The 15362-nt window shown below is 37.6% G+C and overlaps 1 protein-coding gene across 4 annotated transcripts in view; it reads left to right on the top strand.

The window, feature by feature from the left end:
* LOC106964180 (receptor-type tyrosine-protein phosphatase T-like) overlaps positions 1-12654 on the top strand; it is a 153211-nt gene extending 140557 nt beyond the window's left edge. For all 4 annotated transcript variants that reach the window (XM_015059535.1, XM_015059533.1, XM_015059534.1 and 1 more), the window contains 2 exons: positions 4484-4619; positions 12474-12654. In XM_015059535.1, the coding sequence (XP_014915021.1) occupies positions 4484-4619; positions 12474-12639 (302 nt within the window). In that variant the 3' untranslated portion in view covers positions 12640-12654. The remainder of the gene's footprint in view (positions 1-4483; positions 4620-12473) is intronic.
* Positions 12655-15362: the final 2708 nt, after the last annotated feature.

Raw genomic sequence — 15362 nt, 5'->3', positions numbered from 1 at the left:
GAGGACCCAAGCTCAGAGGATGAAAGAGACCACCCACGGAGGGTGAGAGGGGAATTTTTTTTTTTATATATATATATATATATATATATATATATATATATATATATATATATATATATATATAGTTGTATAAAGTGAAAGAGTAATTCACAATCATTTCTTGTCTCCTTGTGTAAAATATTCTTTTAGGAAGGAATACTGACACAAAATCAAAATGTGTATTGTGTATAAATGGTACGACAGTTCCTTTTATGGACTCCGTTTAAAGCCACCGGTGGTAAGAAAGGAAGATTTATCCATAAAGTGTCATATGCCACCTGTTGGCTCATTATAACAATACAGCTATAAATGAGGCTCCCCCAGCCTCCATATTGCTCCTCCACCAGCTGTGAATCAATCCCATTTAGCCGTGGTATTTTGCTTCAACTCAGGTCTCACCTCTTTGTAATGGACATGCTTGTATTACCTCACATCTCTCCTGTCCTGGTCAGAGCGCCGTCTGAGTTCACCTGATCGGCTCCCAACCTGGTCTATTGCAATGTCAAATGGAGCTGAACCCGGTGCCAGATGGGGTCCTCTGCTGTTGCATCATGAACTGTTGAACCCAATCAGCACGTGAGGCTGTGAAGTGTGAACAAATGGGGGGTCACAGTGAAACGTGCCAGCTGATACATAATGTGGATCACTCAGGGGGGAAATTGAGCTTTAATACACCTGTGAGGTGATTACTGGGGCACAGGCTGACATGGAAATGTGAGCGCTCGTCTCCTGCATGATCGCCCAAGGCTCTCGTGTAACCGTAATGTGCTTGATGGACAACTAGGAACTTCTGGTCTCTGATTACAGAGAGGGCAGCATGAAGTGGGCATGAGTGGAAAACAGAAAGATTCACTTTTTTATGCCTGCTGCTTCTCTGAAGCTGGTTGGAATTAAAGCAGACAAAATGCAAACTTTAGGTGTGAGATGTCCACATTGTTTGACTTTTGGAGGCTAAATGTAAAGCATGTACTCTTACAACACATGAAAAGAAGCAGATTGTTCTGAATTGTAAAATCGACTGTCTTTATGTGCTAAATCAGTGGAATATTCTTATTTAGGACAAATTTAAAATCGCAAAGCAATAAATCAGATTATTCAATTATGAAGGGGTTGACAGATTTGAAGAAGTTGCAAGAGCAAAACTGAAGTAAAACTGCAGTTTATAGAGCATCTGAGAATTAGTTGTTGCTTTATTATGTCCCACCATAATCTGAAACATATTTATCATTGTGCTTACTGTTAGACCTGGGATTTAAAATGCACATTGAGAATGTCTTAATGTGCATTTATCTGGTAACAACAGTTGCTACATTTCCATTGCAAATGTGTGCAAAACTTTGTCAATATTCCACCAATGTCAAAAAAACACAATTTGGGAATTTTGGTGTTTCCACCGTTTAAGAAACAAAACTAAAATCACATAAGTTGGTCATGACCCTGGAAAAGCCGAGTGTTTTGTGGTCAACTTACCATCCAGAAGCTACTTGCCTTATTCTTGTTGGTTGTGCAGGAGGTTCCACTTGTGCTTTTCAAAAATGTGCAGTTATATAATGTAAACGTTGAGTTGGTGGGTGTGGCCAGCAACAGCTTATTTGATTTAAAGTGACAGCGCCCTAAAACAGCTGATTCTGAAGGGAGCTCAACAAAACTGAGCAGACTAAAATCTTATCATCTAAGAATGATTTTGAGCAGTAAACGTATTGAACATGTTTTGTATTGAATGCACATCTGTACACGTGCATTCCAAAATTTAGAGAAGATCCCAGTAAGTTCACCTTAATGTGCTTCAGGGAAGTTATCTTCCCCGAAGCATCATCAATGGTCATTGTGCATTTTAGGTTCAACCTTGAAATTTCACTCTGAAGTCGAATATCTCTACATTTTTATCGTGTATTTATATTTCAGATCTGAACTACATTAAAGTTAATAGATAAATCTCCCAGTTTCATTGAGCCAACTGATGATTAGCAGAACCATTGTTTGTTCCAAGTAGCAATAAACACTATTCGCTCTTTCAGAAATGCATCAAGCCCTCGATTGAAATGTCTCTGTAATCCCTTTTAAAAACATTCAGGGTAAAGTGGCATTTCTTTTTCAGCATTGAAGCGTGGGATTGAGAGTGACAGAAGTATTTGTCTTGTGTGCATATTTTTTCAAACGCGTGTAAGGATGGAGAGGCCGTCTGTGAATGGTCCGTCATTGAGGGCGTTCAGGGATTTCATAAGAACATCTCATCAGTGCAGCCATTGAGGACTGCAGCAGCTATTACCAAGTGTGCCAAGGTTAGGTGCTTAAGCCGCTAGTTCGGTGTATTCTGCTGCCAACCTTGTGTTATTGCAGAGGGGGTGAAGATGAGAGACAAGGGATTAACTGAACTCCCACACAGCAGTATTACTCTATTAATCGCCTGTCTTTGTCTATCAAGGTTATAACAAGAGTCTGCTCGGTGTGAGCGGGAGCATTCATGTGCACAATCGCAGGCTTTTAAATAAGAGGCCTATAAAATCTTGATTTATAGTTGTTCTGCTTTTCAACTTTGTTCCTCTCAACTTTTTGTTTTCTCCTTGTCACTTTCTGGCCTGTCCAGTGTCAATCTTTGTAAAATACAATCCTAAAATTTCCAACAGAGGAAGACCTTTCTGACAGCTAAGAGGACATGTGGAGTTAGACGTTGCCTTTCAGAGCATTTAATCCTTTAGTCTGTCCTGTCAGATGTTCTGTTCATATTTCAGTTCAGGATCGTCTCTCTAAATACATGTTGGTGTTGATCTGTCCAGAAAAATCTGTTTTCTGTGGCCACAATAATATGCATTGATATTTAGGACTGTTTGATCGTCCAACTTGTGTTTTGCATTTACAGTTTTCTATCTGTCTTTGTGGATTTTTTATATTCTGAAATATTTAATTTAATTTAACTTGGTTCAGTGTGTTGCTTCGGGGAATGTTTGCCTCGGGAGCCTCGGCTGATGGTGACGTTCTGAATATTGTTGTGCTACTTCAACACTGTGCTAACAAAGTAGACCCCTGGAAGTGGCCTTCCCAGAAGCATCAGCCACTTAAAAATCCATCTTCAGGTGTTCAGCTGGCCTCTACATTTATCTGGATTTTATTCAGTGGAGGATTTGTTGTGTTGGAGGTGCTTCAAAATAAAAATCTGAAATACAAAGAAAATATTTTAAGAAGGAATAATATATCTATTTATACTTTCCAAATAAACCATAATTGTTCTGCCTTGCAGTATCCATCGTTTGTTCATCGTACCGAGTGGAGAGACAGAGACCTTCTGCACAACCACTTTAACTTTTTCCACATTATTGGAAGCTACAAAGAAATTGCAAACTTTCCCTCAAAACAGGTTTTATTTTCACACCAATTTAGGGCTATTGTTCATCAATTTACACTGAATGACTAAAAAACTCAGCAGCAGAAGGAAATGAAATAATTTTTGTACATTTTCTTTGGAGCTCCTTCCCGCCTTTCTGATTATTTACCCTTCGTTTCTTTTTGACACATTTCTTTATTCATTTATTTAGTTTTTTACTATAAGTAAAGTTGGAGCCGACATATCTTATGTTTACCCACATTTTTTGGTTTGTTTTTACTTTTATCATGTTCTTTGCACTCCTAAATGTCTTGGTCACCCAACCAACTTACATTTCTGTTTTTTCTTTATTTGGTTAAAAGATTAACTATTTTGAAAAGAAAAAAGGAAAACTAAATATCCTTATTGTTTTTAGTTTTCTTATTTAAATAAAATTGTCCTCCTTCTCAGATACTGAGTGGACCATCAGTTATCACCAGGGTTACGAAGCACAGCTCTTTATTTTGATAGTTTAATCTTAATTTGCATTGTGGAAACCATCTTGGCTCTTCTGTAGAAGCTAACATCTACATATTTACAGCTCAGCACACAGAGGAAAATGGATTGGTTGCTTTGTAAGCAGCAGCCAAGTCAAGTAGCACAACACCTGAGTATTTCAGTTTCCCAAGCTGCACATTTTAGATATCCTCCACAAAAATAAATGAATAAATAAAAGATAATCTGCAAATAGGGAAGATTTTGCTGATTTAGGAGGGGGTCTGCTGTATATTGTCTCTCTTTCATATTTTATCCTCCTGCATAACTTTCATTGCTCTTATTTAACTGTTTTGAAGGAATGTTTAGTCATCTCCTCACTTTGGGACTAATCATGTTGCCTTCCCTTGTAGCTGACTAATGTATGCTGTATGTTTGTGCATGAACTTGATCCTTTGTGTAAATTAATGCAGCATGGACTGTGTGTGTTGTTTTTGTATGTAAAAGTCTGTTTGTTTCTTTGAGACTGTATTTGCTGGATTCTGCCTACCGATATGACGTTTTGTGTGTGTGTGTGTGTGTGTGTGTGTGTGTGTGTGTGTGTGTGTGTGTGTGTGTGTGTGTGTGTGTGTGTGTGTGGACACTCAGGTGCATCCACCCAGGATTCAGATGCCATGGAGCCGGAGAAGCAGGTGGACAGCACGGTGAAAATGGCTGGCATGATCGCAGGGAGTCTCATGATCATCATCATCCTCCTCGGAGTCATCCTGACCTTCAAGCGCAGGTATGCACTGAAACCAAACGGCATGTGAGGAGCAGCAGCTGCAGGACTTGTGCACACAGGAAGTGGTTGGTTTTCAGAGTCTGTCTGTAAAAGAAAAAAATAAGAAGGAATAAATAACCCAGCCAAACCCAGTGCTGCTTTTAATGAGACCACAGCAGGTTGATTTAAGGTCTTTCCAGGCACATTAAGGATTCAGTGCTGTGTTGCCAGATTGGACAGGTTTCCTCTCAATTGGGCACAGTTTATTCATTTAATCGGTAGAACTTGGTTAATCAAGTGGGATTGTAAAACAGAAATCCTGGTGCAAGTTCATTAAATTTAAATGATATGGTGCCACAAAAAATAAAAAATATTACATATAGACTGCAGGATCTGGTAACCCCGCCGAACGGCACCATGTTGGGTTTGTGTGAGAGCGAGGCAGATGGAGGATAGAGAACGAGATGGAGCTGCGACCTCATCATTTAAAAAAACATGTGGCTGGCACGGCCTTATGGAAACATGAAACCAACGTTTGGAACCTGGTTTCAAAACGATTCTGGTCTAAAAGATACAGAATCTGTGTGGATGCACTTCCTAAACCACAAAACATATTTCTGGATAACAACTAAAATCATCTTCATGTGGATGAGATCTTAGATAAGAAACATGTTTGAAACAGCCACAGCTTCCTATGTGCAAGGGACCTAAAGCTGCTTGTGTAAGATTTCAAAAACTCTTTAACTTTGATTATCAGATCGTTGGTAGCCTCTGTTTGATGCATCATGATCAGGATTTGAAGGTCCTGTCAAATATTCCTTGAGAGACTTTGTTAAAGACTGAAATGTAACATTGGCTCAAGATGAAACAGTTTGAGGTTGCCATTTTTAATTCTTCCCTTTTCAACAAGTCATGGCAAAAAAGAAAAAAAAAGTAGATTTTTTTAGACTGACCAGACCTTTAAACTGAGAGACTGAACATCAAAGTCTACCAACAATCTTGATGCCTTTCAGGCATAATAATGTTAAAAAGCATCACAACTTGATTTTTGTTCCAAAAATATTATTAGAGTTAGGGAGAGACTTTATAAATCTGGAAGTGTCCTCATTAGTACCAGTTATTAAAAAAAGAGTCATCAATGTTGAAAAGTAAATGTGTTTATTCTTAAAAAAAAGAGTGGTAAAAGTTTGTTTTTAATTTGGGGATAATTTTTATGAAAAGGGATTGTGGAAACTTTAAAAGCTTAAAAACTGTTTTCTTGTCAGGCAAAGCGAAAATGTAAAAATGGAAACGTAGTCACGTCTCTGATTTCCAGTCAAACTTAGAAAAAATATAAAAGAGGTAAATGTAACCAATATAATCCAATTTCCAATGATTAAAAAATCCTGGCTGAGTCTTGGTGGTCATGCAGACCTGCTGGCCTCCATCACCTTCTTCCTTCCCTTTACATTCTCTCTTTCTCTTTTCTGCATCCCTTCATCCCCTTTTCCTCATTCTGCTTATGCAGTTTGTTTTACTTGGACCCATTTCTGTTTGATGTTTGGCATTATTGTCGTGGTTTCTGGAGATTATCTCACTTGACAGAACAATATGACACTAAATATTTCATAACTCACCAATTATTGCTTAATATGCCGTTTGTCCTTCACATTTAAAACTACTTGATGCAAAATCAGCACAGAAATGCAAATCTTGTGTTTTAAGCATTTCCAAACAAGCATGGAGTTAAATATAACATCTTCATCAATATATTGGCAAACTCTTCTAAATTAGATTTATTTTGTAGAATAAATATAATTTAAATTCTGTTTAATTTAAATCCAGTTTATTTACATTTTTTGCTCCACAAACGTCTCTCATAGCACACGATGAGACATTCTGGGTCCAAGCAGAACTTTGGTAAACCTGCGGTAGGACATGAAGACAGTCGGATGAAGAGATTAACTGATGCATCAGATTTTATTGTTGGTTGGTGGAAATGTCTGTTTCTTCATATTGGTCTTAGCTGGGCTGCTAATGGCCTTGGATGTACAGACTAACCGTCTAGCTTTCAGATATTTGTCAGTGAATAAGTAAAAAGTTCATAGTGTGGGTGAATCCTTGTTATCGAAGACGTGATGTGATGCTTCTTGTCTGGTCTTGAGGTTTGCACACATCTCAGCAGGAATTTCAACCTACAGAAATTGTAAATCCTTTCTTGGCTGCCTCTTGGTCACCCAATGCTTCCACAGATGTTTTTAAAAGAATCGGGGTTTCAACAGTTGTTAGTTTGCTCTATAAACTTCCTGCTCATCTGAAGCCCGTCTTTGACAGACAAGGCGACACATTTTCAGTGTTTATGTGAAGGAAAGGAGGTTGTTGTCTGTCATTTCTTTTTTTCTGGCATTTCTGTTCTTTTGAACATTGTGTGATGAGTTAAGCTGCAGTGTGTTTCTGTTATGTAAACATATATACATACATATATATTTTTTTACATATATGTTGAAACAGTCACTATGTTGTGACAGTGTGGTATGAGACAGATAATCTTTGAAAAATTTAAGCTCCTCTTCTTTCTCCTAGAGCTCCCAGTGCTAACTAGAAACAACAAATCAGAGCCAGGAGGAGGGTCTTAGCGCTGCCAGTCACCCCTGTGTGTGGTGCTGCTCGTCCCTCTCTCCTTCTCTCTGCAGCTAGCACAGCCTGTCACGAATCCTCAGGTTAGTTAGCATAGCCACTCCCAATGGCGGATAAACAGTTTCCCTGTAACGGTACGTTGTTTCTCCGCCATTAGCACATTTAGCAGCAAGTACATGAGATTGATTGACAGTGCTAAGGCCTTCCTCCTGGCTCTGATTGGTTGTTTTTGGTCGGGATGACTCAGAAGCGGTTCATTTCTTTAGCTTGTTACTTTTTAAAAAATTTTCTGCTTTGAAGTTATAAAATAAATTAATGCAGTGATTAATTTGAAAAGTGTTCCCTCATTGTTGCCATACCTCACTTCTGTTTGTTCAGTAAAACTAGCAGTGGATTAAAACAGACACGCTATTAAATTACCCATTTTGCTTTAAGCTTTCACCAGATGGTGCTTTGGACAAAATCAAAGTAATTTGCGTTCGTAGCAAAGGTGAATTTAATTACCACTGAAGCAGCTCGTCATTTACATATCAGCTGAAGGCGAAACAACCGGGAGGAGGGTCTGCGACAGACACTTCCCAACAGTTTGGAGCGGGAGGTGGGCCACTGCCGAGGGAACGAACAGCTAAAACACAGACCGTCGGTCGTTGGTAGCTAAAACATGTCGACCTGCAAACATTGTTGTGATCCAGGAGGAGGAACAGATCTGCTTCAAAACAAAGCAGACATGTTGGAAGTTGGAGTTTACACTAATTGTTGCGGTTTGTCAATGTTCTTAACCAAAAAATGAATGTTTATCAGGCTTTTAATTAAGTTATATTGTGCATTTTTTACATGCAAAATCAAGTTCAACACTTTTAAACAGTGTTTGAGTAAAAACAGACAATAAGCAATAAGTCAACAACTTTCACTTTTATTGCCAATATTGTTATATTTGCAACATAAGTGATGCAATCATCTTTGTTACGTTTCCTTCAAGAGCGATCGATACTAATTTGAACGGATTTGCTATTAATTAGTTTATTTTATTAATCGATTAACAGCCCTAACTTAAACCTGTTGGTCAAAACAGTGAGTAAAGGTAAAACAAAATGTGCATTTTAGATAATATATGCAGTCGGATAATGTGCAGGACAAATGGAAGGAAAGCAGAACATTTTGGAAGATGTGTTATACCAGAAGAAAAAGGATCCCAGGCTGAACACATTATTATAAGAGAACATGGACATGGGGTCAGTTAGCAGTGGTCATCAGAGCCAAACTCTGGCTGATGGAGAACATCTCAAACACTCAGAGGATAAATTGCCATCAAAGTCAGAAAGAAACGAGAAGACGTACAGAGATAGGTAATACGTTGAGACTTCAGAGTGAAGATGAAAGAGAAGAAAAAATGTATAAGGCTTGAAAAATATAAAAACTGATAGTAAATCCGCTCTTCTCAACCCAGGGTTCAAGTTAATATGCTAATAAATGCTAACCAGGCTAACAGGGCATGGTGTGCATTAAAAAGCCAATTAGAAGCCCAACACAGCTGTACTCAAAAGGATGCAGCCGACAGGCTGTCCAGATGATGTGATTTAAATCAATCCATACTCTGAGGTGGGATTAGAGTCAGACACTGGTTAGATCAACACAGGAGTGGTGGAAGGTACTGAGGTAATAAAACAACTTTAAAGAAAGTTGCAGGCAGGAAGCATGAAAGTGAAGCTCCAACTTTATGTAGGGTTAAAAAGAGATAAGACAACGAGTTTGTGAGGATATTTATAAGGAGAAGAGATAAATGAAGATGGAAATGCTCTCTGACAGAAGAACGTTTACAATGTCAGAGACCATTTTCTCTGGTCATTTATATTTTAAACCTGTACGCTTTAGCCAGTTGTCCCTGTGGGAAAGACAAGGTTCTTTTTTAAATGGAAAGTGTTTTACACACTTTTTACTTCCCATAAATTATTCTGCGACAAAACTTTTCAGGAAGGGAGCATGTCCAATTGTCCGATCATTCTTTTAAGAAATTGTTACATGTGTTTCAGAGGGGATTTGAACAAAGCTGGAGGGGCATGTAGCTGATAATTTAATGTAAAATTCAACATCGGTGGACACAGCTGAAGTCTTAATGGGGATCTGGTGTTTCTACAGCCTCAGGGCTCAAACTACCACAACCACAATATACACTTTTTATTGAAATGTTGAAAGCAGAATTGATGAATAATTAATGTTTCTGCTATTCCCTAAACAAGGGCGTGTTTTAGTGTACAATGCCTGAACAGCAGCTGAGAAACTGAGGGAAGGTGACATATCTGGAACTGCAACTTAATGAGAAAATCTGCAGTTTTTTAACTTTACCTGTGTATATATATTTAAAATGTTGATCTAAAGTTTCCACATACCTTAAATGTGCTGTCACCCTGCAATAGAAAATTAACTTTGATTTGATTTGGAACATAAACACACAAGTTTATGTTCCAAATCATGAAGTTCAAGGGAAAACGTGAGGACGGTACACAAACCAGGAAGTAAACAATCCAAGTGTTACCTCTGGCTATGCGGTGCCTTCGACTGCTTCAGGCTGCAGGAACAAACGTTCCTGCAGAAATCTGACTGCAGGCACATAAACACTTTGGAAAAGATTTACACAACTCAGAGAAAAACTAAATTATGTACACATACAACACCTTCAAAGTATTTATACCTCAAACATTTTGTTGTTTTACCGTGTAACAACCACAAAGTCCCATCTACCTTATGTTTGGTTTTATATGGCAAACAAATTCAAAGTGGAGCATCATATTAAAGTGAAAGAAAAAATATTTTGTATTGTAAATTAGAATCTAGTGGCATGCTTATTTATTATTTAACTCAGAGTTAATAACACTCGAGCTTTGATCTGTTTTTCCATTGCAGGTAAAATACTGACTATTGATCTATTATCACACATTCAATAATCCCAGAAGTTCATCTCTATTTTGTAGCTGCAAATATCAGAGATAGGAACATGTTATCCCAGCATGAATAAAGAAATGTTTTATGTCTCCAGCATGTTCGTTCTCCACAGCACACACTGTTTTGCATGTTGACAAAAATAGTTGCTCACTGCGCAGAACGCCATTGCCTGTACGGTTTGTTTCCACTTATAAATGGGATCCTTCCTATGACTTGGTATCAACATTGCATTTATTCTGGAAACTTTTCCTTTAACTTCACATTTCTGGTTTGGCAGGAACTGATAATTGTTCCGTCAAACGATTCTCCCACCAGAGCGGTGATTCTGTGCAGCTCCTCCAGAGTTACCATGCGCCTCTTGGCAGCTTCTTCAATTAATTCTTTTCTTCTCCTGGACGCCGGTTTGGGTGGACAGCCACATGTTGGACATGTCCTGCTCAGATAGTGGAGGGAACAGTTTTCAGGGAAATATCCATAATTTCAGTTTTATAACCAAACTGCTTAAAGTAATGCTGCTGTTTTGTTATTGCGATATAATTTCATGCAAGGTGAATAACTTAAACTGTGTGGACTGGAATACATCTCTGCTAATTATTAGTTTAAGTAATGATGTGTTCAGGAAAGAGGTGGTCAGAAACAAATCCGTGTTTTTAATTTAGAGATACAGATTTGTTTTATTTTCCCCAGTAGCTGGAGAGACTGTTTACTATCATCAGTTTGTTTGGCATGAAGTGAAAGCCAAAATTAATGGTATTTAATTAATTAAATTAATGGTAGGAGAAGTTGATGAGATGTCTGCAGCAGGTAAGAGTTTAACATAAAAAACAAAAACCAAGAAAAAACTAACTGGTGTTTAAAATCCTGAAATGTGGAAAACAAACAGATACAGAAAGTATTTGGTTTTATGCAACTAGTTAGAATCAGTCGACTTTATTGATCACGACTGTGTGAACGAATAAAGATTTGGTTTTTAAATGCTCACAGCAAACAAAGTATAAACATATAAACTTCAAACTAAATAAAAAGGATACATGAACAATATTTATATATGTTTGCTACCATTGTTTTGGCTAAGGTGTTGCTTTGGTATTTGTAATTAGTTGCTCCCTCTTCATTCCTCTAATCACTTTGAACCAACTCAAACATCAAAACATAAAATCTGATTTATGATTTTACATGGATACATAGTTGCTTTGTTGCATCCATCGTTTTGTGCATTCCAGCTTCCATGTCTCTGTCCTCTCTTCCTGCTCTGTCCATCACATCAGAAATGCTGTACGATCCACATTCTGACATTGTACCCTACTGAGGCAATTATAAATAATACACATTTATGCTATTCAGTTAATTGTGTGAAATATGAACAATCATGGAGGCTGTTTGAAGTGGGTCTAAAATGATAAAACTTTGCTTTTTGAAACTAGTTCCACTAGTTTAATAATCTGTTTGTTCTGCTAACGATGAATTTTTAAACATTGAGACAGAAGCTTCGACCTCCAGTAGCTGTGACAGACGTGTTGAAAGTTGGAGACAAAAGAGGCGAATGAGATTTCTCCCTCAACAATCTGGCTTCATGTTCACGTTTCCTCTTCACACGACAGCTCAGGGATTGGAGAGATTTTATCTGGCTGCAGATTTTTTCCGTAGGTGTTTATTTTGACCCATTTTATAAATTGTTCATGAAGCTCTGGGATATCAACCTGTAATAATTCAACTTTGAAACCTGCCACCCAGATGAATCCTCTAATCTTTATGTATCACATAACAGCGTTTTTGCTGAAGATCTATTAAATGTCCACACTTTCAGAATTTATACAGACAGAAAGTCTGCTCTACGTGGGGAAGGGCTGATCCTTTCACGCCAACATTACTAGATAAAAATCAGATTAAATCAGTTTATTGTTTTCAGTGCTGAGCCATGTTTATATTTGATTCCATGTGCAACTTCTCCACAGAGGTGAAGTAAAATAAATGGGTTTTTCAGTATTCAGATCACTGCCAGAACCTCAAGACAATCGTGTGTATGAGTTCAAAAATCCTACTGAAGCTCTGCAGGAAATTATAATTAGAGTGGAAAACATTCTGTCAGAGTCTTAGTGAAGTTTGATTTTGTTTTTTTCTCTCACTGTCAAGAGAAACAGAATAAAAATGTGAGGGAATGGAAGCAATGAAAACATGTAGATGAAATAGATGTGTTTTTAACACCACATCTCTGACTGGAGTCTCACTCCCTTTTGTTTCTCTCTATCTTCCTGTTTCCTGTCTTTGGCTCCACCCTTCCTGTTCCGTCCTGTACCTGCCTTGCCCTTGCTCCAATAGAGAGATTCACACATGGAGAACTCTGAGCGTGGGGTATTGTATGTTTACTTTTAGACATGAACACATCCACTCCGTTGCTCACTGTGACTCTCACTGCTGCTTTGCTGACATTTTTCATTTTCCTAATTTATCGCCGTTCCTACTTTCTCACATGTTTTTGCCATAAAGAGTTGTAGAGAGTAATCATGAGTAGTCAGTATTTTACCTATAAATCCAAAATAATTTCAGGTATGATGAAAGCAGGGTAAATTTAAAAACAGATAACTTGATTTAGATCTTTACTAGAAGTTTATATTTATATTTATTCACCATGTTGGTTAAGGTTTGTTCTTACGGTTGATATTCTGCTGTAATATCTGCATCTGCTTAAGTTTGACATGTTTCCTCACTCATTACATAGGATTTATGACCCATACAGCAACTTGTAGTGGAAAAGGTTAAACACATGGTTTTGCTTTTGATGATTTTTTTTAATGCCTTTCTAATTTCTAATTTCTAATTTGATATGATGTGGATTGATAATAATGATCAAAATGTCTAAATAGCTTCAACGATTCTGAAAGAAAAACTAAAATCCAAACAATCATCGATGAATCCTAATTTTTACATTTTCCTGCAATGTGCAGCCTCTGTAGATGACGTAATACCAAGGAATGCATTTCCAACGGTTTATAAGGAGGAGAAAACATTACAGTTTTTAACCTGACTGTCGAATGATGTAGCCATCAGATAGTGTGTATAATGAATAATCAATAATCAATGAATAATCTTTGGACAGAGCCTCAGTGTATTCTCACTCCACCCTGGAGAAAAGCACAAAACGCGAAATGGTTTTGTCCGTTTTTGGCCTTTGACATAAATTGTGGAGCATAACTAATTTAAGGCCGTAAGAACATTTAGAAATGTGGCTGCTTAACATAAATACAGACAAACTGACTCATGCAAAAGTGCCAAGTATGAAAGCAGCAGTTTGCTTTAGCTGCTTATTTTTAATGAGAATCCTGATTCTTCACATCCAGGTTGCTTCACCTGGTGCAGATACTTACTCCTGGATTCTCCCTACAAACCTTTAAAAAAACCAGAGAAAACTTAATATCCTAACAGATTAAGAGACAAAGTATTTGAAGAAACCGATATCCTCGTTAAACACTACTCACCTTCCAGCTCGGGGCAGCAGACGTGCCGTTTACCTCCTACAACTTTTGGCATTAATGTTGTGCTGACACAGTTCACATTCAAACATTAATTGCTGCGGTTACAAATCCCCATTCTGTTGAAAAGACTCAGAGAATGTGCTGTCCTAAGCAACACTTACAGACGAGAGTGTGAAACATGAAACACCTAATAATATATTAGTCTGAGTGACACGTGTGTAATTTTCTCTTGGCTGTTTGAGGGCTGGGAAGCCACAAGGAGTTTAAGCTCTGCTCAGCACCATCACACAGCTTAAAACGCAGGCTTCTCTATTCCTCTGAGAGCTTTAATGCATGCCGTTACACAAGTCCTCATTTATGCACCAGCACATGTTCTTTGTTTTCCTTCATTGCTAAAAAGTGCATCTTTTGAAATGAGTGCTGGAAATATTTAGCTGTACATTTAGCTTTAAAATGGCTTCATGTGACATTTGGCTTTCATCATTTAGTAGAGATCTAGGCCATCTAATATGAAATGCTTTTAGTAAGCGTTCCCCTTCATAGTAATACTACATACAGACAGTTTCTACTGATATTGTTTTTTGTGCACCGGATTTTATGTGCAATAATTTTTTAGTAATTTACTTTGATGTCTTGTAAAAATAACAGCACCATCCTGCGGTGTTGTTGGTGCATGTGTCATCCACCATCACAAGTTTTGTGGCAGAAAATTAGGCAGAGAAACGATAAAGTTTTGCACAGCATGGTGCCGGCTGTTGTGGGAGCAGGTTGGTGTAATTGAATTGTAGATCAGAGTAAACAATCATGTTTACTCTGAAACACTGACGCCAGCCAACCGCCTCCAGTATTAGGCGAAAAAAGAGGTTAAATAATTAGTGAAAGTTTGTAGGTTAGAAATTGTGTTTGGCTCTAACAAATAAAACATAGATGGATGATTAAGCAGGGGGATATGTGGTAATATCTTTCCAAATGAAAGGGAGGATTCTTAAATATTTCCACCCACACTGTTCTGGGCTCTGAGACAATCCACTCTGAGCAAGCAGTTACCGCTGTGGATTTGTCTTTCTCTAATATAATCCTACTTTACATTTAAATTTACATACACCTCCTTACTTCAGCTTCACTACTGCATACTGAGCTGCACTTTTTAAAAATTAGAGACAGAAACATAGACATCAGAAAAAACATGTTTCTAACTGCTTCTTTGGTTTCGGTCTAAATGTACCACTCTGTAAAATGTAGGAAACATTTTAATTCTGCTGCTCTTTACAACATTAGTGTGAGTTCATTAAAGTTTTAACACATTTTCCCGTTTTCAGCTTGATGTTTGGACTTTGACTGGGCCAGATTCCTGTTTATGAACAAGTTTAGATTAAGCAGCAGAAAGAGAGCTTCATATTTGTACTTTGGCAAACAGACGACCTGTGAAAGGCTCTGAGGTCTGCAGACAAAAACAAACCCAAATCCTCCTTCACCAAGACAAGGCAATTATATTTTCATGGTACATTTTCAGCAACAAGGCAATTCAAAGTTCTTGACAGTTGGTATGAGTTTGAAATTTTTCCAACGTAACAAAGTAGAAAAAGCTAATTTGAGTTTTTATCTTGACTCTATCAGAAGTCAGAACTGGTGAAAGGACGTACACAACAAAAATGCATATTCATCTTTATGTTTAATTTTCACTTAGAGTGGGACTTTTATTTAACTTTGATTTACTAATTACATGAATTTTAAT

This window comes from Poecilia latipinna, unplaced genomic scaffold (assembly GCF_001443285.1).
Source record: "Poecilia latipinna isolate Pla-1442-1.1 unplaced genomic scaffold, P_latipinna-1.0 Scaffold1634, whole genome shotgun sequence".
NCBI classification, from domain to species: domain Eukaryota; kingdom Metazoa; phylum Chordata; class Actinopteri; order Cyprinodontiformes; family Poeciliidae; genus Poecilia; species Poecilia latipinna.
This window is presented reverse-complemented; position numbering and strand designations above follow the sequence as displayed.